Source organism: Cyclopterus lumpus, chromosome 8 (assembly GCF_009769545.1).
Source record: "Cyclopterus lumpus isolate fCycLum1 chromosome 8, fCycLum1.pri, whole genome shotgun sequence".
NCBI classification, from domain to species: Eukaryota; Metazoa; Chordata; class Actinopteri; order Perciformes; family Cyclopteridae; genus Cyclopterus; species Cyclopterus lumpus.
Window position 1 is genome coordinate 5,788,944 of NC_046973.1, and position 22,522 is coordinate 5,811,465.

At 43.3% G+C, this 22,522-nt stretch overlaps 2 protein-coding genes across 4 annotated transcripts; both read right to left on the bottom strand.

The window, feature by feature from the left end:
* Positions 1-1,244: 1,244 nt before the first annotated feature.
* Positions 1,245-10,722, bottom strand: raver1 (ribonucleoprotein, PTB-binding 1). Of its 3 annotated transcripts, XM_034539953.1 has the most exons (15): positions 10,334-10,722; positions 9,250-9,316; positions 7,206-7,675; positions 5,755-5,946; positions 5,531-5,651; positions 5,342-5,442; positions 5,121-5,192; positions 4,681-4,759; positions 4,192-4,364; positions 4,029-4,110; positions 3,789-3,931; positions 3,559-3,630; positions 3,326-3,448; positions 3,121-3,186; positions 1,245-2,987 (listed from the first exon to the last, which is right to left on the bottom strand). In XM_034539953.1, the coding sequence occupies exons 1-15, from the start codon at positions 10,649-10,651 to the stop codon at positions 2,841-2,843; spliced, it is 2,226 nt and encodes a 741-aa protein (XP_034395844.1). In that variant the 5' UTR covers positions 10,652-10,722; the 3' UTR covers positions 1,245-2,840. The 3 variants fall into 3 exon arrangements, with proteins under 3 accessions (XP_034395844.1, XP_034395845.1, XP_034395847.1); XM_034539954.1 differs by lacking the exon at positions 5,121-5,192 and having other exon boundaries at positions 2,508-2,987; positions 4,681-4,762; XM_034539956.1 differs by lacking the exon at positions 5,121-5,192 and having other exon boundaries at positions 2,508-2,987; positions 10,334-10,718.
* Positions 10,723-11,965: 1,243 nt separating this feature from the next.
* Positions 11,966-22,390, bottom strand: tyk2 (tyrosine kinase 2). The gene is made up of 24 exons (XM_034540520.1): positions 22,228-22,390; positions 21,310-21,512; positions 21,087-21,207; positions 20,865-20,997; positions 20,598-20,761; positions 19,511-19,889; positions 19,248-19,424; positions 18,798-18,955; positions 18,585-18,702; positions 18,302-18,485; positions 18,093-18,199; positions 17,833-18,003; positions 17,379-17,466; positions 16,739-16,866; positions 16,290-16,425; positions 15,007-15,158; positions 14,758-14,908; positions 14,572-14,663; positions 14,289-14,478; positions 13,865-13,983; positions 12,966-13,138; positions 12,757-12,874; positions 12,521-12,634; positions 11,966-12,435 (listed from the first exon to the last, which is right to left on the bottom strand). The coding sequence occupies exons 2-24, from the start codon at positions 21,491-21,493 to the stop codon at positions 12,295-12,297; spliced, it is 3,498 nt and encodes a 1,165-aa protein (XP_034396411.1). The 5' UTR covers positions 21,494-21,512; positions 22,228-22,390; the 3' UTR covers positions 11,966-12,294.
* Between the last annotated feature and the right edge of the window lie 132 nt (positions 22,391-22,522).

Sequence of the window (22,522 nt, forward strand, 5' to 3'; positions counted from 1 at the left end):
TCAGTCTCAGTCGTATCCGAGCGAAATGCATTTCAGTTTGACACATTCCTCGTTTCCTTTTCTTCAGCAGCCCGTTACCATCAGCCTTTAGAGCCGATAACTGACGGAGACTGTTGTTAAATTATTCATTCATGGGAGCATAGTTCATCCTCTCGGCAATAACTTGTTTAACAGTCATACACATTCACAGCAGAATGCCAGAGCCAAAAGGAAAAGTCAAAGGTTATTAGACATTATGCACACTGTGGACCATTTACACAACTGTCGTTGGAAGTGATAAGCCTTCATTTTGGGGCAACAAAAGGAGATTTTGCTGCAGCCATTCCTCAAAAACAGTCTAAGTGTGCAGATGAAGCCTTCGTTTTATGTTCGGTCGATCGTCCAATAAAGCAAAACATGAGCTGCTTGTGCTTCTGGTTCATTGCTTCCATAATCGGGCTAAAAGATCAGTATAATGTGCTTCTTTGTTTAGCTTTCCCCCCAATGAGAGATGACATGACGCCAAGGCTTTTTACCTTTGATGAAAATGTTCCACTATTTAAGTGTTAAATAGATCATCTTTGCGTTGATCACAGCCACAATGTAAAAAGGGACAGTGTTTAGAATGTAGTGCCATCTAGCGGTGGGAATTCAGATTACAACCAACTGAACTACCCGCCGCTCACTCCTTTCTTTGAGCGTGTCGAAGAACTACGGTGGCCTTAATGCATCTCCCTCTAGAGCCAGAGTTTGGTTTGTCCTTTCTGGGCTCCTGTAGAAATATGGCTAACTTTGTGAAGAGGACCGGCACCCTGATAGATATTAAAGGCTCATTCTAAAGTAACAAAAAATGATTTAGTGTTACATGATTATACACTAATAAAAACATTGTTATAAATACTGTATATTCCATTCCGGCAAATGGATCCCCTGAAATCCTACAAACTGGTTCACTTAGTATTTGATAGCTCTCAACAGGGAGAAAAATAAATATACATTTCATCTTGGTTTTAGAGGCAGAAATGCAATCAAATTATGCAAATATGTTAAGTCACTAAACTCAGCTCTGAAATGGATGAGAACCAGTCCTAAATGTAAACGCTTGAGACAGCTGTGCTTTAAGCGCAAATTATGTGCTCAACCCAACACAGAAGCATGAATCAATAAAACCGTTTTAGTTTAAACACAGAAAGTTGTTAACTCTAAAAATACACACGTCTTGAGGTTGTTTTTCTTCGTTTTAAAATGACGAGTTCACAACTAAATTAGTTTAAATAACATTTACTTGCTCTCACATCACACACTCGCACATACAGAGACAACCATGGGAGGTACAGCGGAGAAGATGGCAGTTCACAATGAAGGATCGCACAGCACGGCTGCATCTCGTGGTCTGTGACGTCACATCGGTTGTCCAAGCATACAGGCAAAACGACAAAAACACGAGGAGCAGCAAATCCATTTGAAAACACCAGACCAGAGGCAGGTATGATTAAAGAAAACAAAAAAAAAAAAAACTTATTGGACTCAAAATGATCAAGCTCAACTATTTACACGGCAAATAACACAGAAAAGGTCAAATGTAGATGGAAGCCAACACAGGGCAGGATGAGACTACAGAAAACACTGTTAAGGCTCAAGTGTAGCTGCATTTCCTAGCAGAAGTCAGAGGTAATGGGTTATCACAATCAAACTGTCAACCAGATAATATATATATATTTTTTTTTTTAAAGAGAAAGAAAAACAAGAACAGTCATGTCACCGACCAATCACCTGCCACTAGCTTCCATTAGTACTTCCCCAGACTCCAGAGATGGCACATATCCACCACCCCCACCCACCCAATTCAACCATTGAGGTGAGGCGTTCGGACTTCAAGACAGTCAACATTTTAAAAACTTAACAAACAGAACTCACATAAACACAGAAAATATTCAACTCCTGAACATCTGAGTGAGAGGAGACTTGAAAAGGGCATCGTATAGAGGAGAGAACAGATTAGGATTGTGACCTCCAAGTGCATAACTCAAACCAGTGTAGAAAAACGGACTCCGTGAACAAGTTGGAGGGTGTGGGTCAAAAGACAAACTACGTGGAAAAAGTTAAGGCTTGAGAAAACAAGCCAGAGGTCAAAAGCTTCACCGTCATGATACACAGCCAGGTCCATACAGCCGTCATTGGTGGATGGAACGCTGCATGTTAACCAATGAGAGGCCTGAATCCAGAAATAGAGTGAAACAGCAAAATCAATTAACAACCCTGTGTAAAAGGGAGGGGGGCACAAAAACACCAAAATACCATCTCATTACACAAACTACTGAATTTTACATGAATTAGGAGGGCCATTTAAAACGTAAAGCTTGTTTTTAATACTATGCAAGTCACTTTGGCTGAAGTTGTGGACAGCAGCACTTTAGTGGGATGTCAAACATTATAAAAAAGCAACCTATGGCTGCCATTGAAAACTGGCCAAACTAGCCGTAGCTCTGCTGGTACACCACTCAACACAGGAATTAAAAAGAAAATGCTCAAGAGGAAATACTTCATTTGCATATTAACCATTTTTTTCTCACTGTACAAGTTTTTCAACAGGAAACTAAAAAGGCAAATTAAAAAAATAAAAACTTAATTTACCAACACACTAAAATCATATATACACACACAAAACAGGAAAAAATACAACCACCAAGAATTCCAATGGAGTGACACAACTGGATCGCTACAGGCTGCGCTCCCTGGCACCCTCTAGGGGTCACTACCAGGAGTACACTGGAGAATAATCCAAGGACCACAACGCCATGTGGTGGAAGAGACCAGAGGAGATGCCATTGTGTCCTGGCCTTCGAAGCATTGGGCTGCAGTTAGAATATACGCTTCCTCTTTAGGTAGGAGTCTGCGTAATGACCACCGAGGCCCTGGGAGTGCTGGCCCACGTAGCCGCCCTCAGGGCTCGGCTCCGGAGACGGGATCAGCCGGTTGAACAAACGCTTGTGGCTACCGATGGGAGTCTAAAATAATTGGTAAAAAGATTCATTTGAAAAATAAAATCGATAAAGGGCAGCTTGGTTTTAAAAAAAAAAAAAAAGTAAAAATGTATACAAAAAGTAAGATGAAAAATAAAATACAAAACGTTTAAATTACCTTCACAGCATTCTCCAGGCCTGGTGGGTAGTTGGTGCTGTGGCTCACAGGAGGCATCCCCACAGCCTGAGGACGGGCAAACAAACAACCCTCAGTCACTTCTACTGAAGCACTCAAGCAAAACAGTCATTCTTGAACAGGGACTTTTTCTTGGAACCTAACCTTCATAGTCTGAATCCAAACCAAAATAAAGCTTTATGCTTACCCGGTTGAGATGGGTGGTAGAAAGGCCACCGTTACCGGATTCCTCTGGCCCACAGCTGAAGTAGGAGGACATGGCTTCGCTGGGAGGGTAACTGTAGTGAGGGAATCGCTCACTGTAGTCGGGCTGATGAGAGAAACAAACTAACTATAGAGTCGCACGCATGTGATCCAATAACATTTTTTAAATATGCTCACAAACACACACACACACACACACACACACACACACACTACCTGCTGACCGAACCCTGCCAAGGATTCAGCACTAAGGTTCTCCTGCTGCTCATACAAGTGGGCCAGAGGATCCTGAGGAGAAACACCAGATGGGTATCAGACCAGATATCATCATACAAGCTACTGAATGAGCACCCATCAGCATTACACTGTAAATTCAGCGAGAAAAGCTGCAGCTATTCAGGTTAAAAGAAATATGGGAAAAATACAAATGGAAACCTGGCGGTTACCTGATGTAGAGGAGGATATTCTGGGCTGTAAGAATCCTGGTATCGCAGGTTGTAGTTTGGCTGAATGCTCGGGTGCATGTGCTGGTTGGACACATTACTTAGTGTTGGCCTTTTCCTGTAGGGGTGAGGTCTGCAGCTTCCTCCTGGAGTAGAGCAGACAGACATTATATGCTGAAATACATTTACACAATTTGATGTAGCAAACAAACATTTACCAAATGTTTTGTTGAAGCAGCTCACCTGAAGGGAACACATTGTTGACACCGAGGAAGGCACTCTGGGGATGGTTCCCATCTTTAGGAGGATCTCCTAGTATGGATACCTGACCGCAGGGGAAAAGGTGAGTCACTCTTACCATTTACACTTGGGCAGAAAACATTATGGAAATGACACCGGCCCTCACCCCATGCGCTGTGAGGCCATCTGCCCCCATCATGCCACGCATCAGGGACATGGAGATGCCCTGCAGGGTAGTAGAGGAAGTCTCCTGCTCCCTCGTCAGCGCCCTGCCAAGTTGCATTGGCTTTAGGGGGGCCAGAGAATCCATCTGATGACCGAGACCTGGGACTACACCCCCTAGGGGAAATGGATAAGAGGCCCGATTGAGAATCTCTGTTTTCAGATAAAATCAGTAGAGGCAGATTTGCCGCAAACAAGTTCTTTAACTTAGATGCAACCAAATAAAGTCAATATCAATATTTTAGTGGCATGGAATTCTAGTACATAACGTTAAGACTCCTCAAGCGTCGTGACCAAAATATCTAGACCAATGTCAAGAGGAGAGACAGTGATAAAAAAAAAGGAGGGACACAGATGTTTAGCATCATAGGCAAAGTAAAAACATGCAGTCGGTGGGTTAAGGAGCGACGGCTGGAGTCGGCGGATGCCAAACCTTGGGGCAGGTCTCCGAGCAGATGGACTCCCTGCGGGACAGGCATAGCAGCCAGAGGATTCTCCCCAATGAGTCCTGCCTGCTGGCCGAAAGGAGAGAGCAGAGTTCAGTGTCACTCGAGGGTCACACTGCCTGGCTGCAACACTCCAGCGGTGAAAAACTGCTGCGCTACAGCGGCACGCTTAGTCAGCCCCGAGGATTACTCACCACATATGAAATGATGTCCTTAGAGTGGGTATTTACACTTTTTTGTGCACAATGAAGCACACCTACTACATCACTCAGCACCACTCAAAAGCACAGCCCACACAAAAACAAGTTTGATAGCCAGAGCTTACCCACCCAGGCATTGCAATTTCTATCACAAAAAAATAAATATAAAAAGGCTTAACCAGCACCTCACACAGCGATAGCCACACACAAACACCAGTGTCACTCACACAAGGCACTAGAGGGTTTTCTTTATTGTGCAGCACCTGAGCCCACAGAAGATGATTTCCTAGAAAGGCTTGCTGATAGTAAAGGAGGGAAAGAGCAGAAAGTGGAAGGAAAAAAACGGATGCATGAACAGGAGAGGATGGATGAAAACTAGTAGCGCAACAAAGGAGGCACTTGTCAGAGCGAGCAAGAGAGAGGGGTGGGGGCAGAAAGGCAGCAGTACCTGCTGGGCCTTGGCCTGGTTCTGAAGGAGCAGCTGGAGCAGGGCGGCTGAGAGGGCGGGGTTGGCCAGCAGGGGCATCGTAGGGGCTGCCCCGAGGAGGCCTGCACACAAAGGCGACGTCAGGATCCACAGCACCAGAAATAATCCCACAATGAAGGCATTGATTAAGAGCTAGTGAGGACTCCTCACCTTGTTTGGGTCCCTGTGACAGGGGGTTGAGCAGCATCTTGAGGGTGGCGGGGTTATTGAGGCCTGTAAGTATCTGCATGGCTGTAGGGTCAGGAAGGAGCCCTTTACCCCTGTTCACAGCCTTGAAGGGAGAGGCCACAAGTCAGGCAATCAGCACATGTGCAAAGGCAAACTCTGGCAGCTACGGGACATGTGGATGTAGTAAATCTATCCGATTTACATACCATAGTTTGGGCAGCAATCAGAGCAGCCAACATGCTTCTTCCAGGAGGACCGGGGGCACAGAAGGACACCCTGATGTGTGTCCCGCCCAGCAGCCTGCCGTCAGCGAGCCGCTGAGCCTCCTCGGTCATCTCAGCCGAGGCAAACTCTAACACCGTAAACCGCCGGAAACTTGAATCTTGTCCCTGAGCCAACTGTGGAGAGGAAAAATAAAACAGACACACAATTAGCCCAAGTTCTGCTGCTAGATACAAGTAAGACTGTCCGGAATACATTGTTTTGGGCTCCTTTATGCACCGCCTCTCTGGCCCGACTGCAAGCCAGAGCGTCAGATGAGGCTGCGTTTCTAGTAGACCAACACTCATACAATTTAGTCCACTAATCCATTAGTTGATCTTAAATTGACAGATCTGTGACACTGAGTTTCTCCAGAAAAGCACCACTAACTTTTGTGTTTACCAGAGACGAAATTGAGTTTTTGGTAAAAGAAAGTCATTTTTGAAATGCTTTTCAATCGAGTAAAGTACATTAATGTTGCAATCGATCCCCAAGACACCAGAAATGTATTGAAATCTTTGCTCTAAAAAAAAAAAAAAAAAAAGGAACTCTTGTTCATTGATAATTTTCGTGACTCCCCTAACGGGGCCCTTAAGCTATTTTCTAGCATTGACGGGTTCTCATGAAAGCAGCTTTGCTTTTAAGACTGATGATTACATTGTTTTGGACTTAAATGGGAAAAGGTCAATCTTTTGGATGCAAGAAAAAAAAAAAAAAAAAGACCAGAAATAACATTAAAAAAACAATTAGAATATAAACTTCCCGGTCATGATTGTTACACATTTGCAGTGAAAAAGCCTTTTAACCATCCACTGCATTTTATTTCCTGTCCATATCAAATATCTGTTGAATGTTTACAATTTCTAATAAATAATATTTATTATTATTGAATTTCCTTTTCAGGCTCTTTACTCTTCCATCAGTGGCTAGATGTGATCTCATGATTGAATACCTTCAGGTTCTAATAGCTCACAACCATCTTGGTCAAACCAGGACTGTGAAGCTAAACTGGTTCCCTAAATAGTCACATGAGTAAATCGTCACGACCTTTGCTACAATCCTAAAAAACCCTGGAACCAGCAGAAAAAGTACTATGGGTGCTGTGCTAAAAAGGACACCCCTCTCTCTCGTTCCAGAAAAGCCTGCTGAATGACACCACCTGGGGGAGTCAGGTGGTCATCACCATGGAAACCAGCAATGCTCATTGCCATAGAAACTTTGAGTGGCCACAGGAAACATGGGGTACAGATATTTTTACTTTACGATTAAGACTATCAATTATCAGATAGCTGCAGATTAATTGTTGACTTGTTGATTCATTGGACTGCATTCATTATCTGAAATCGTAGTAATGTGCAGAGTGTGTGTGGGTGTGTGCGTGCATGTTGAATCGGACCTGGCAGAAGACTGGCGCATGCGTGTCAGCCAGGGCGTTGCGGAGGTCTTGGGCCGTCAGCAGGTTCGGGGGCAGGCGGTCCACGCAGAGGCATTTAGAGTGCAGGAGTGGATACGTGAGGGAGCCCACTTCAGTCCAGTGGACGTACAGCATGCGGGAGCCCAGCTGCTTTCCCAACAGCTCCGACTTGGCCCTGGCAGCAGAGTCCTTCTTCATGTACTCCACAAAGCCGTAGCCCTTGGAGTGCCCTGTGGAGGCGCTGTACACCAGGAAGCAGCGCTCCAGGTTACCGAATGGTCGCACAAGCTCCTCAAACTGCTGCTGGGTGAAAGCGCGGGGCAGGTTGGCGATGCACAGCAGGGCGTCTGTTGGCTGCAGCTGCACGGAGATCTCCCTGTCCCGCAGCACATGCTGGTGGAAGTCTTTGATGGCACACTGCGCCTGTTCCCCGTTGAGCAGTGTCACAAAGGCTGAGGACGACACAATAAAAAGGTGTAAAGTGAGGCTGAGTGAGTGAAGCAACATTAGTAAAGTCAAAATGAAAAAACCTTTGAGATCACATCGGGTACCCATTTATAATATTAAAGTTCACCCAAAAATATATTTTTTGATTTTTATGCAAAAAGAAATGTTAAGCCCGCCCACTTTTTAGCAGACCAATCAAATGCAACGGATGCGATTCAAAACCCTCTATTAACTGCCGTGCACAGCAGGTCTCTAGAAGGCAAACTTGGTTGAAACGCTATTTTTCTCTTAGCAGGTCTGATAAAAAGAGAACACTGGCGGCACAAATGTCACCACACAAGCGCTTCTGAACAGACTGCAACGCCATCACAGCTAGTACGAATCAACTGCTTTACCCGACTAAGCAGCAGGTCAATGGCTAAAAAAAAAAAAAGGTCACGTCGAGATATGTTTGAGTTCTAATGTTGTTGGCATCCACTTGTACAACGCCTTCCAATGTGACAGACTCCTGTTACTGTGGTGATGGGTACACCAGAGCCATCAGCAAACATCACAATACCCATGTTTTGAAAGAAGCAGAATGGGAGGATGAAAAAAAATAATTTAATTGTCCTTATAAATCAAAATCACATACAAAAACATCTTAATGCAACTTAACTGCCACAACAGTATCTTATCTTACCAGGCATATCCTGAATTTAACATCTGGCTCTTGCAATTGTCCTTCCCATTATTATCTGCCACTAAGTGACAGTTTCTGTTATAGTTTTTAATGACAGCTCTTCCAGTCAAATTGTCTTTTGAGACTTATAATGGCATGCCGATCTTTCATGCACCTGTACCATCGTAAAAAGGCAATTCCCATCAGGCCAATTTAAAAACTGATTATTTTGGAGATTTAATTGTAGATACTGCCTCTTGCTGCATACAAACTAATGACTTTGTGTTCGACATTGTGACCAGTGAGTTCTTACAGTCGTCAAGAACGGGCAATAATGCACACGACTGTCATAAGAACATCACAAGTAGCTAAAAGTGTAAATATGCTATCTGCCAGGCATTTCTGTAACATATTAGTAATAATATCCTTAAATTTCCAATTTTTAATTTCCAACATGGCTGATACATAAGTCACATTGAAAGAAAACAACCACTGGAAAAAAGTCAATTAGTCGAATGATGCATCTTGCATTTACGGAATACGTCTCAAATACATACTAGCATTAAACAACTGGGCAATAATTAGTTTAAGAAATTATTTGTCATCACCTAGCGGTAAAAGACCGGAGCAAATTGCCTGTCTAAACAAACAAATTAAAATGTTGATTCCTCAGAAGCATGTTCGATCCTTTTGTTCAATAGTCAAGAGCCTTTTCTGGTTTTGTGAACAAAGCATTTCAAATTGTGAAGCAATCTGTCCTCATCAATAATATTGTTGCAAATGGTGAACGGCTCTGAATACAAGTTTACTTGCTTGTTCATATTTTAGCAAACATTTATAAATCTATGATAGATCTTTTACTTTTAATTTAAAGGGAACATGTGATGCCAAACATGGTGGACAAGCAGTTAGACCAACCTGTGCCCTTGTATTTGTCAACAAAGCAGTACTTCAAGTCATAGTTGCCCAACAGCTCATGGACCTCCTGTATAAAAGAAAAGACAATAGTTACAGCCAGACATTTAACCGATTACAACACACTGACCAGGGTATCCACAAAGCATTTTACTTTCTAAATTATAGATATTGGACATCATATAATTGTAGATTAATTAATTGTATATTTTGTTCATTGCATTAATTAATTAACTCATTCGTGTCCACTGGGAAACTAGCAACACGTTGCACCTGTGAGGGGTTGAGAGGTTAATAACCGACTCATTGTTGAAGGAGAAAATTGACCTGCGCTGCTTTTGGCCATTCACAAACGAAACGGCCATGCTGTCTAGCACTTTCTGAAACGTTTTGTCTGCACACCTTCCACCTTTTGTTGTACTGCAACTGACATCTCGAACTCCCACTGCTCCCCCCCCCCACCCCTCTCCCCTCAGGGAACAATGGTACAGCCCGCAGGCCCACCGCTCCCCACGAGTCAGGCACGTTCCAAAAAAAAAATGGGGCGTCATGAGTAAAATCACTGGCAGTCGGTGCAACGAAACGCCAACTTACTGGATGGACTGAAGCAGAACGAGTCCCGGTGCACCTGTAACCTCGAGTAGGGGCTATAAATCACCGACAGGTTGGCTTAGAAGCTTTCACCGTGAACTAAAACCATGAATATCAAAAGTTGTATAATGTCACCACTGAGGCCTGACTGGCAGGTCACGCAGGCCACAGATGACCATTATTGACAGTTAACGTTTTCTGACCACCTGGCATTTATCATCCTGACACAAACCAAATATAACAATAGATTGTGTTCAGTGGCCGATATGTAACAGTTTCGCCTTTAGTTAAAAGTCAGTTGCAGTTTTAATAAAGCTTAAATGTCCCATCAAATCACTTTGTTTTATTAAGACAGCCAACAAGTTAAATAGCTCGCAGGCTAACATCGGTAGCATGGTAAGGCATATTGGAGCTAAGCTAACGTTAGCCAAACGACCCCGTCAATCAATCAATCAACCAATAATTTAAAAGTACTTTTTTTTTTACTCTGATTTACCTGATTGCTGACGTCAGAGGGAAGATTCTTGATGATGATCTTTCTCCGGTTGTAAAACTCCCGGCGGGTTCTCTCCAAGCGGCTCTCGATCTCCTCGGGGCTCAGTGATGTCAGGTCCTCGTCGACCCTGCGCTGACACTCGCGGTCCGACGTCGAGTTCTCTTCGCCGGGTTCGAGATCGGGGAACCGGCGGTCACCGGACATCCAGCTTTCGTGATCCGTAGCGAGGTCGTGGTTATCGTGACGAGGGACGAAACTGAGCCCTGTGTCTGTGCTTTCGCCTCCGGCAGCTGTGCTAACAGACACGACGGCCGCCATCACTCTGTTTGGGGGAAGTTTTATCCGTCTGAGAAACTGAGCCCGATTTGAGCAGTTTAAACAATACACACATGGCCCCAGCGTCGCTTCTCATTGGACGAGAAGGGCACGCACTCGCCACGACTCACGACGTAACCCAGGGCGGGGGCGGGGCCACAGTTACTCCCGAAATGCTGCTGAAAATCCCTTAATTTATGCTCAAAAGAGGATAAATACTGCAGAAAGTCACCGGGGGCTATCAAACACATTTTCAGGGATTCCCTTTGCATTTTACAGGGTGTTTATAATTATAAACGGTTCCATTTATAATAAGGCTGGATAAGATATAAAGATATAAAGAAGACTGTAGATGTTTAAATCATTCATTAACAGTCTGAGTATCGATTCACTGGATAAATTGAATCGACACAGGAAAAACAAACATAATAAAGGCCTATTATAGTTTTAATAATAATAAAAAGACTTTAATAAATGCATCCAGCCCTGTTTAATTATAAGCTCAATATATTGTTTGTGTTTAAACCCCCATGTTTGTATAAATAATAATAGACATATATATAAAAATAGATATACATTTATATATGTATGTAAAAAATATGTTTGTATAAATAAATAGACATAATGGCCACCAACTTTTTTTGTACATCTTAATGTGGTAATTGTGTCTGGTAAGGAGACCACAGTAGGCATGCAAAGTCTCTGACGGTGGCAACACTCTGGACTATTTCTTCAAACTGGACATGTCCTAACACTAGCTTTTGGTCCTGTATACTTCAAACACACGAGACACTTGCAGCAAGTCTGGTATGTTCAAGGCGTGGCTGGAAAGCCCAAACGGTAGCTGTGTACACGACTGTGGCTGTCCGGACAGCTACGGCCAGTGGAAATGTGGACCAGATGTCTGCAGCAGTGTTGAGGTTAAGGGTCTTTATGCATCACAGTAGAACCTGGTTTAAGGTCTTTCTCACGCTGTGTGCACTGATTCAAATACCTGTTGAATAGACTACTCACTGTATGACAGAATAGGAGGTGATTCTTCACTGGTCTGGGATGCATCAAGGTTATTTAGCTTGTCTTATACCCACAAAATTATATGTGGTTAATGTGCACTTTAGCATACATTTTTCCAATATCTGAGCATCAGTGTTTTTTGTCGCTGTACGGCGTAGCGCATAATGTAACCGGTGCATGTTTTCATTTTTCACAAATGGTTTAGACAACACAGGACTTTGTTGCTTATGGAAATCTGGTAACACCGATCTGAAATTGTATACACTTTGACATCAAGCCTCATTAATCCGTTTCAGTCCTTAATAAAAGGGCAAGTAGAAAATGGTTTATTGTATTTTGAATTTGTTATTTCGGTTTATACCAAATGCAACTTAAAGTTAACATACACACAAACAAATGTACAAACAGGAAATTAAAGATAGTCATCTCTCAATGTTACAGAAATGTTTAATAACAACTGTTATATATGGAAAGCTAGCTGACGCCAAAGCTTTCGCTCTTTCTTCATTAAGTTCAATTCCTTGGCCAGGAAACAAAACAGTGATAAAAGAAACCTGTAAAGACAACAATAAAAACGGAGGCTCATCACTGTAATATATGGTGGCCATAGTGGCAACGTGATGACATATAAATCAAATCTGAGCCAGAGAAAAGCTTATATTCGACTGCCAGTTGTATGTTTGACGAACAGCCTCAAACTTTTCGATGAGGGATCCGAATGATGGCCGTTGTATTGGCTCTGCAGCCCAACACTGTTCCATCAACATCCTCACCTGTTGGTAAAAAGATGAATACAAATCATTGTGAAAATATCAGGCTACTCATAATGCCAATAACAGTGTTTAAAGGACATGTTACCTCATGAGGGCAGTCTTTGGGACGAGGCAATCGCAACTGTTTATCCAACAGTTTAATGAGCTCAATCACAGTCATCTGTGATTGAGTGTCTTTCTGCATCATGGCAGTGAACTTCTACAAAAACACAACGGAGTACATTGAGCATTTAACACAGGGACTCAAAATGTATTAATATAAGTCTCACATGAAAATATAAGCAGGTTTGAGCTTGTTAGAAGAGGCCAGTCTTGACGTACTGTTGGAGGACTCTGGCGAGGGTCACAGCGGGTCAGGATCTCATACAATGTAACGCCAAAGGACCAGATGTCAGAGGAAAAGGAAAATTTACTCTCCTTCAAGCACTCAATGGCATACCTAAAACACTCCGGAATAAAAATTATATTTAGTTGCCAAAGTCATAAAACAAACAAATTGAATAAGACCGCTAAGTGCTGCATGAACTCACCAGAACACCGGGCTGTCCCCGTCCTCTCGAACGCGATAGTAGATGTCGCCTTCAGGGATGTATTTCGTCAGGCCAAAGTCTCCGATCTTCACCAAACTGTCGTTTTCCACCAAGACATTGCGGGCGGCGAGGTCTCGATGGATGTATCGCTTAGTGTGCAAGTACTCCATCCCCTTAAAAAGAGAACAGAAAGAAAAGATGGATGCAATTATACAGAGGCGGCAGAATATTTTAAAAAATAAATAAAACAACATTTGTCAAACCAAAATACGATAACAGTGTAAAGAAACAGCAGAGTAAAATGTTTTTTTGAAAGGTTGTCCTTTAAAAGTTCCCTATTTTTCGCCACGCTAGCGGCACATCTGGCTCTAGGGTGCAGTGTTTGTCTGTCGGTTCATAGCTATTGGACAGATTACAGACATTCATGTTCCCTAAATGACAAATCTTGCCGTCTTTTCCTTGAACATGCTACACTGATCACGGTAAATATTACAGCCTTTTCTTTTGAGCATGTTAGCAGGATTACATTATTATTTACAGTATAACCTCAAGGAGCAGCCCGCGTGGCTTTCACATCATTCTTTAATATACATTATAAAACAGAACGTGTATTATACTTTATAAAAATCAACAATGAATATTAAGTATATTATGAACCATGACATGTCAATTCAATCATAAAATGACAAGTTTAAAATGTCAGAGCTGGACGTGACAATCAACAGCATGCCAAGTGATTACTTCCTGGTTACTGGGAGTACACATAACACTAGTGCTACTAAACTACTCAACTTACACAGAATGAACTGATGACAATAGGATAATATAATCAGACACCTATGCAGCTTGCACACAGCACCAGGAAATTAGATGATAAGCACAAAACCACCTAAACCCACCTGACAGATCTGCTGAGCGAACATGAGGCACTGGGGCACTCCCAGTTTGCGTTTGGAAAGGTACTCTCGCAGGCTCCCCAGAGGAAGGTACTCCATAATCAGCTGCACAACATGTCCTCCTGTCAGTGGACAATGCAACAGGGCTTATCCTCCTCCTTCCATTACTTTTCAATAGCAAGATTGACCTGGTGCTCAGCATGACGTGTGTTGAAAGCTCAAAATATTGACATGCAAGGGAAACCTTGTTGCACTTTGAAAATATGTTCATTCTTTTCAAAAGAACAGCAGGGATCAGAAATCAACGAGTCATGTACTGAAGCTCTGCTAGCTCAAAGTGAACACTGAGCAACCTTTGCACTGTATATTGTTGTATGTATTTCAATAAAAGTGCTTGAAGCCGACAGATGACAGCTGAGGCTCTTACCCAGTTCAGTACAGCAGCCCTTGTACTTGACAATGTTGCTGTGATAGAGAGACTTCAGGATCTCAATCTCCTTCATCCAGCCCTCAGGGACATGACCGTTCTCTTGTTTCAACGCCTTCACTGCCACGTGCTCTCCTGTCCCGTCGTTGGCCGGGTCGTACAGGTAGAGAGTCACCATTCCAAAGTGACCCTGCAGTAAACGAGCGGTGGATTACTCTCTCCGGCGTGACAGGAAGAAGCAGAAGAAGAAGAAAACTACAGGTGATGTGGCGTTCTCACTCACCTCCCCTAAGTCGCGCATCTTTTTCAGGTAGCGTTTGTGGAACACGCTGGGGTCTGTGTGAGGGAGAGCTTCACTGGGGGATATATCCGGATCTGTGAGCAGAAGAATCGACAACACATTATTAAAAGCACACGGATAAGTTGGAGAAAAACAAAAAAAAAGCAACTTGAGCAAGTAAAGACCCACTTTTGATCATGATTTCCGTGAGCTCTCTGAGCACAGTGCGGAACGAAGGCCTCTCCAAAGGCTCATAGGTCAAACACATGCTGATGAAGCTGGCCAGTTCCTGGGAGGACGGTTCGGCTAAACGTCCCTTTTGCTGATAGAAACGCTCTTTCTGTCCGGGGGGAGGAGGGGAGGTTACAGTGCTGCAATTAGAAGCCAGAAGGATAAAAGGGGCGTGCGGCTGTTGGAAGAGCAATAAAAAGGGCCTACCTCAGACAATGTGCAGCCACTCATGGGAAGATCGCCGTTGTTGCAGATTTCGAGCAGCGTGACGCCAAAGCTCCACTGGTCAGCAGCGATGACGATGGGAGAGCCGCTGTCAATGCACTCCGGGGCGATCCACGGGATCCGCTCAAGACGCTCTGCAGTGTGCATGACAATGACATTTAAAATGACAAAAGGTACGTGTATCATGTTGAAGATGATCTCCAGCTCCGGGTTTAGTATGAGAAAACTGAACACACTTTTATATAAAATGACCATATGTCAATCAAATTAAAATATTGAACAAAGTTGGTATGTATCAGCGGCAACAAAATAAATGCTTCTTGATGATATCAGGTGTTGGCTCTTCCTTGCTTTATTGGAAAGGCTTGGTTAAAAAAGAGAAACAGTGAAATTCACCACCTTAGACAACAAACGTTCTTCACCATCCAATTGGGCTCATGCTCAGATGTTCTGAATATTGAATCCCATTTGACTGATTGTTTAGATGAACATAGATAATGTAATGCACATTATATAAGGGCAGGTGTGTGCAGATTATATGGCAGATGCCGAAGAATTGGAGTCTGTAAAGCATTCAGCTGAACGGACAAGCAATCATCCAAAAGTTGTTATAGTCTTAATGCAGCTCAATGGACCAACAGTATTTCATTATTAATCAGATTATTATCAGATGTGTTCTTGCTGTAAAAAACAGATGTTTTTTTCTTATCTTGGAAAAACATGGGTGAATAACAAAAGTTAACTGCACAAAGAAAATAAGAAAAACACGTGGACATGAACAGAAATAAGAGGCAATTGTGAGATTTTGTTTTTGCACAATGAAAAATCATATTAAAGAGTTCACAATAATGGATAACAACAGCGATTAACAAAGAAGAAGAAAAAACACAAGTGGTCAATCAGGAAATAAGGTCCCAATATATTCATAAAGATAAAAGGACCTTTTGCATTTTAAAACATTTGAAATATTATTTGTTAAGTACTGTTTCATTTAGGTATGCAGGTTATATAGGAATATTGTTTTAAGAAACAACATTTGTGTATAAAATATTTTGACTATCTCTGTTGACCAAACCTTGTATTTTTCAAAAGTTATGCCCATTGTGAGATAAAAAAAAACAGGAAATAAGTCACAGGAAATGGTTTAGTTGAAGTTTCCTGTTTTCTAAATCTGATTAGAAAAAAGGCAGAACTGCACCGAAAACTCCGAACCCATTGGAGACTTGCTCATAAAGTGAGGTTAATTCAGAGTTTCTGGTACTGACCTTCCCTTGAAAGGACACTCAGGGAAATGCCCGGGTCACTCAGCTTGACAAACGGAGTGGTGCCGTGCTTCAGACCATGCCTCGCCACCAGAATGTTCTTGGCACAGACGTTCCCATGAACCAGCTGTTTGGTCTCCTACAGTGATGAGAATACTGCTGTTGAACCTTTTTGTGATGCAGTGAAATACATTATAATAAGTGTAAAACAAACCATCAATGCTGTTCGTTATCGGGGCTTGCAGCACTTATCGTAAAGTCGGGTCTGAAAATAAGATTATTTAATCCTGCCAGCAGCTCGAGACTCGGCTTGGCATGCGGCAGTTGGAAAGCAGCACAATCTGATTATTTCACTCTCACTTCACTTTAATGACCATTTAGCTGTGCAGTCATGCAAGTGAATTGTATTGAATCTGTGACAAACAAAAAACTAAGCAGTGTTTTGAACTCACGAGATAATTTAGGGCACTGGCGAGTTGTTTTGCAACAATGAATTTCCACTGAGGAGTCACTGATGCCTTTTCTTTGCGAAGGAAAACATCCAAAGGGCCAAACTCCACAAATTCTTCCACCATGATGTCTGTAAAAAGGTAGAAACAAAGTATGAGAGGTCACCAAGGGCAACATGTAAATAAACAAGTAGCATCCTCATTCAAATAGAACAGTGTTTGTGGTGGCTGGGGTGTGGTCAGGCTCAGCTGTGGAGGGGTGTGGGGGAGCCAGTGTAACAAGCTCCTAGCTGTCACATACAGGGTTCTCCCTCCCAGCACCAAAGGATGAGCACTCAGTGTATATTCTGTAATGTCCTTTATTATACTGCAGACTGTGCCTCTGCTCGTGCCTCCATCCCTATCAAACCTCATATAGGGAAGAGACACAATCACCTGCAGCTAAGGCTAATTAGGCCTCTTCCCGGCACCTGTTCCCAGCCACACACCCCCGCAGCTGAGCCTAACCACACCCCAATGTTTTGCATTTACGTTACGACCCTCTGCACTGGGATCGTGAATTTGACTGTAGAGACCAACTATGTGTGATGGGGAAGTAGCAAATGAGGAAGTCCGTTTGTGAAGGTGATCTTATTGTTCTTACTTTCAGATCCTTTGACTGACACACCATGTACAAATACCAGGTGGCTGTGGGACACCTGGTTCATGAGGCTCGCCGTTTCCAAAAAACCCTGAGAAACACAAAAGGAGAGTAAAGAGTGCCTTACTTACAGTCCTTTGAGTTTGGAGAACAAGCATGGAAGCAAAGTAATGTACTGCTGAGAAAGTATTTTAGACATTTTATTTTAGCTCATATTCAACTAAGTCACACAAAAACCCTAACAAACAAACTAACCGATAGAGGCGGCGGTAGACCAGCAACCTTGTGTTTTTAGTGGTCTACAATATGTCCTCAGCAATGCATTGCTTTGCTCCTGTGTTGGTACTCGCATCATCTACTGCAGCTAATACACCGACTATGGATAAGTGCCTCACACAACCCCACGTCAAGACATCCAGACAATCCATTTAAGGCTACTAAAGACCACATAACTTACAATATCGATGTCTTTATCGCTTTGTTCTAGAATCTTGAGAACCACTTGGATCCCTTTGTGGTCCGCAGAGTTGTTGTTGAACTCGTCATCCTCGTCATTTTCTCCTCCACCTCGCACCAGCAGACGTCCCGAGAAGATGTTGGTTCTAGTCCCGCGGCCCAGATGCTGTTCCTGCTCATGAACACAACACCCAGTGGTCAAACAGGAGCCGCGGTCAAATAAGCTGGTCAGGTGGAACTGATGAAGTGGGTCTCCATCACCTGTACAATGTCTTTGTCCTTGATCTGGTGGAAGCTTAGCTGGGTCCTGTTCAGGGTCAAGGAGTCAGTGTGAACACCTTTCCTCTTCACCAGAAGGTTGGACAGCTCTATATCACACAAATGTAAACCAATGTTGAGACAACAATATCCCAAAACACAAGAGTAAGGCAAAAGGTGTCTAGAATAGAAAAGGCCCAATAAACACAAACCTGCTTGTTTTGGCAAACAACATTTTCTGACAGTAAAGCTGTCCGAACCAGACTTGAGCACAAAGGTCTTGAGGTTTTCCGTGAGCTCCTTCATACTGGAGAATTCTCGATCCCAGCCCTCCAGACAGAACATCGAATCCTTGAGCTGAATCCGAAACTGCTTGTGGCTCGGCTTCGATCCGTTCTACGAGCCACAAAGTTTTTTTTAAAAAACACACAAACACATTTTCACCATTGCTGCACTGCAATAATTTCCAGAGAGGAAGCGTGGGTGTTGACTTACCTCATTTTTGTTCAGGACAGCTAGGATGATGCAGCGATAATGGAGACCACTCCAGCGTACGAGGAAAGCTCCCTCCTCTGCAGCCTCCTTTTTCAGCTTCAGCAGCACGAAATCATCACTGGAAGCACACCAGAGTTGTGATATAACGGGCTGCGTCTCTCTAAAGCCGGCTTGAGTCTGCATGTGCAGATGTGTAAGAGAAGAAGAACTCACTGCATCGGGCCGTGCAGTCCATTTGCTACACTCATCACTACCCTTGGGGGAGCCACTTCATGACAAAGATAGTGGTGGGCGAATGCAGTCAGCCGGTTGTATCCATCTAGGAGGGAGATGAAGGAACGGGCCTCCTGGCTGGAGTTCATCTGAACCTCCTACGTACACACACACAGAAACACCACCAGCTTACAATCAGAGCTCCCACCTACAGACGCATACAAATCAAAACAAGAGAAAAAAGCCCGAAGCCGAACAAAACCCAAAGCTCTTATAGTCCTAAACATATAGAATATATGAGAATCCAGGCATACTGTACAGGAAATTCAGTCTGATCAGTTGAATGACTAATATGCAGCACATCAGTTGGACTAATGCACCACAAGCACATTTACCAATTAAACAAATGCACTGCAGCTTTTACATAAAGGGGTAAACAATTACTCTCACCATGCAGTGGTTGTCCAGAGTGCTAATGCACACGTTACTTCCAGTGATGGCTACGTGAGTTATTTCAGGGAAATCACAGAAGGAGGTCCATTCATTACGAGTGTTCGCACTCGGCTGGCTGGACTGTTGCTTTTTGTTCCTCATGTAGTCGTTCCTGAAATACGTGTTGGCCTGTGCCTATAGGTAAAGAGGCTTGAGTCAACAAAAGGTCCACATGGAACAGAATTAGACCGTCGGAAGCTTCTAATAAGGTTTTGACAAACCTTTTGCTCGGACACCAGCCTCCATTGAATCCCCTCGGTGCCAGACACCAGTATCTCCCGGGTGGCGGGGCTAATTAACTCGTCTTTGGAGGCACACTGGCAATGGGTGGCGTTAGAGTGAGAGCTGCTTCCATTCCCTTCATCTCTCAGCTCCAGGTGCGACACAGTGAAGGTCTCTGTTCCGAAACGTGGCACCATGTGTTCGAGAGTAGAGATGTACTTACACATGATCTCCTGGGTGCCCAGCCGGCCCTTAGCCACAGTGTGCTGCTGGAAGGTCCGCACAAACGCTGCAAAAACCCGCCGGATACGGATTTTTGTCAGGAAGTTGTCTTTGGACATGTGTTTGGCGAAAGACCTTGGAATGCAGTGCAAATAGCTGAAAGAGAAATAGAGGTTTGGATGTTACCTGGAGATTAAATTAGATTAAAAGCTACTGGATTGTCACAGTAGCAGGAAATGGGATAGAAATAACACAACCTCATTATAATGAGACAAATCATCATCATATGAAGAACATATTCAAATTAATATAGACCATTTGACGTATTGGTTGGCAAATAGATTAACAGATTTAAAAAGGGATAATCTCGATGTTTTGGAGTGCGGTTGTATACGTTATTTATCCATAGTCAGTGAGTAAGTAGATGGAGTTTGGAGAAACAGACAGGAGAGCCAGCAAGCAAAACGTTTTTTAAACACATTAAAAAAAATCAATATTAGTTTAAATGTACGCTATAATTAGAACATTTTCAAAGCTGGTAACGGCTTCAGTTCCCTCTCAGAAACATAGACTGTGTAAGAAAAGGTAAAGCTGAAAATAAATTCTCAATATGTTGTACTGTTAAACCGATATAAATTTTTATAGGTGGGCTTTTTTCTTTCGTGGCTAAATTACATGTTGCTGTAGTACATTGCAGTGCATTGCTTCGCTCCCATGCTGGTGCTCCGGTCTGCTCCTCCAGACTAGAGGGACTGTAGGTAATACACTGACTATGAATAAGTACCTCATACAACCCCACTTCAAAACATCCAGTTATTAATGGTTACTATTTCACCGTACCACATATTCACTCAAAGTAATTACCTGACTTGTTCTGCAACATCTTGTAAGGTGCAGCCTGTTTGCATCGACTGGTGTAAGAGTTGCAGCACAGCCATCCCCAAGCTCTCGTTTTTAAAGCGACTTTGCTCCTCCTTCGACTGAACTTCTTCCATCTGTACCACCTCGTTCACAAATTCATATTTAGCCTTTGGGAGACACCACAAGAAAAGACGTTAGGGCATTTAATCGCTGCGAGCACAGCACTTGATCGGTGCACAGTAAACCAGTCAAACTGGTTCAAACACCAACCTGGAAGAACAAGTACTCCAAGGATTTGATTTCAAACAAAGGCGAAACCCCCTGACTGGTTCCAGATCTGAGAGCATAACGAGATACAGTTGGCTCCTTCTCATTTAGTCCGTGCCAATTCCGAAAGTAAAACCTAGTGAAAAGAAAACCAGAAAAACAACGAAGATTAAGGGTGTGTTTCGACTGCATTCCTGACATGCCGCGATGAAAACACAGACTGACCTCAAACAGTAGTGAAGAATGAGGACGGAGTCGTCTGGAGTGAAAGTGTGGTTTGGGCTGTACCAGCAGTGGGATTGTGGATTGTACAGAGCAAACAGCACATGGCACAAAGGAGTTATCCCTGGGGAATGACACACAGATGTTACACACACACACACACACACACACACACATCACCCCTAGCACTAACTCCTCACTCTGGTCTGTGCAGGGTCACTCTCACCTACAGCCTCTGCAGCTGAGATGCACAGCTCCTCTGCCGTGACTCCTCCCCCCGTGTGGGACAAGTACCTTTCCCCGTCCTTTGACCAGAACAGGTACACATGGATGCCCGGACCCTGAGGGACCTCACACAGGGCCGGGAAAGCTCCTGTTCTTAAACGCTTCGACCACCCACTTCTGGACATGGTGGGGGCCGTTAAATCACTGACACACACACACACACAGAGAGAGAAAAAGAGAGAGAGAGAGAGAGAGAGAGAGAGAGAGTGCAATGTAAATCAGAAATGGACTGCTGGAGTACTTTTACTTTGATACTTTCAGTATATTTTGTTTCCAGTACCTTTATTAAGTAAGCTTTTGAATGCAGGACTTGTACTTGTAACAAAGTATTTATATACTGTAGTACTACTTTAACTTAAAGTATAAAAAACATCCGAGTACTTCTTCCAACACTGAATGTGAAACACAGTACATGACTGTTGCTTAAATCAGCTGTTGAATGGAAATTACGTCCGCACGAAAGCCTACATAAACAAAAACATAAACAAAAACACAAACGGAAGCGCTGTGCTTTTTCTGTAATCACGTGTTCCATATTTCTCATTTTACACGATGATGAGTTTAGAGAACTACGTTCGCAACAAATGAGAAATAACTAACAATTATGACGTCAGGTAAACAGATTCGTCGAAGGGACTTCCGGGGGATTATTTATTGTGTTACTCGTTTTACAATACTCACCAGCGTCATATAACAGGTTTATGTGGGTTTTTTAAAAATATAAATGTAACTTAACGCGCACCCGGGACCCGGTGGCCCGTAAACACGCGTCCTCGTTGATTTCCCGGTGAAATATGTAAACATCATTAGAGGCATAACCGCGAAACGTAACAACGTGCGTGACAAATGGGTGTCTTACCATTTAAGGGCGAGCTTTGGACGGAGTTACCCGAAGAGCTGACAGCTTTGTTATCTCCTTGGCGTGGCTTCTTCTTCGTCTTCGTCTACGTCTACTTCTTCTTCTTCTTCTTCGGGTTGGCTGCAGACCAGACCGCTGGTTCCTGGAACTCACGTGACCACGCCCCCGGGCAAGCATGCGCGTACACACATACATACACGAGCTGGCCTTTCAAAATAAACGTCGAGGTTTAAAAGTGGTGAACATGATGGCGGTACACTGATGATAGAAGGTAACTAAAGTATATTTTGTATTT

Coding starts and splice junctions, on each gene's coding strand:
- tyk2 (XM_034540520.1), bottom strand. CDS start 21,493: ATGTCCAGAAGTGGGTGGTCGAAGCGTTTAAGAACAGGAGCTTTCCCG. Junction 20,998..21,086: donor ATTCTTCACTACTGTTTGAG/GTCAGTCTGTGT, acceptor TCTTTTCACTAG/GTTTTACTTTCGGAATTGGC. Junction 18,200..18,301: donor TTGTTTGCCAAAACAAGCAG/GTTTGTGTTTAT, acceptor TGTGTGATATAG/AGCTGTCCAACCTTCTGGTG.
- raver1 (XM_034539953.1), bottom strand. CDS start 10,651: ATGGCGGCCGTCGTGTCTGTTAGCACAGCTGCCGGAGGCGAAAGCACA. Junction 4,760..5,120: donor AAAACCCTCTAGTGCCTTGT/GTGAGTGACACT, acceptor TTCGGCCAGCAG/GCAGGACTCATTGGGGAGAA. Junction 2,988..3,120: donor GCCTGGAGAATGCTGTGAAG/GTAATTTAAACG, acceptor CAATTATTTTAG/ACTCCCATCGGTAGCCACAA.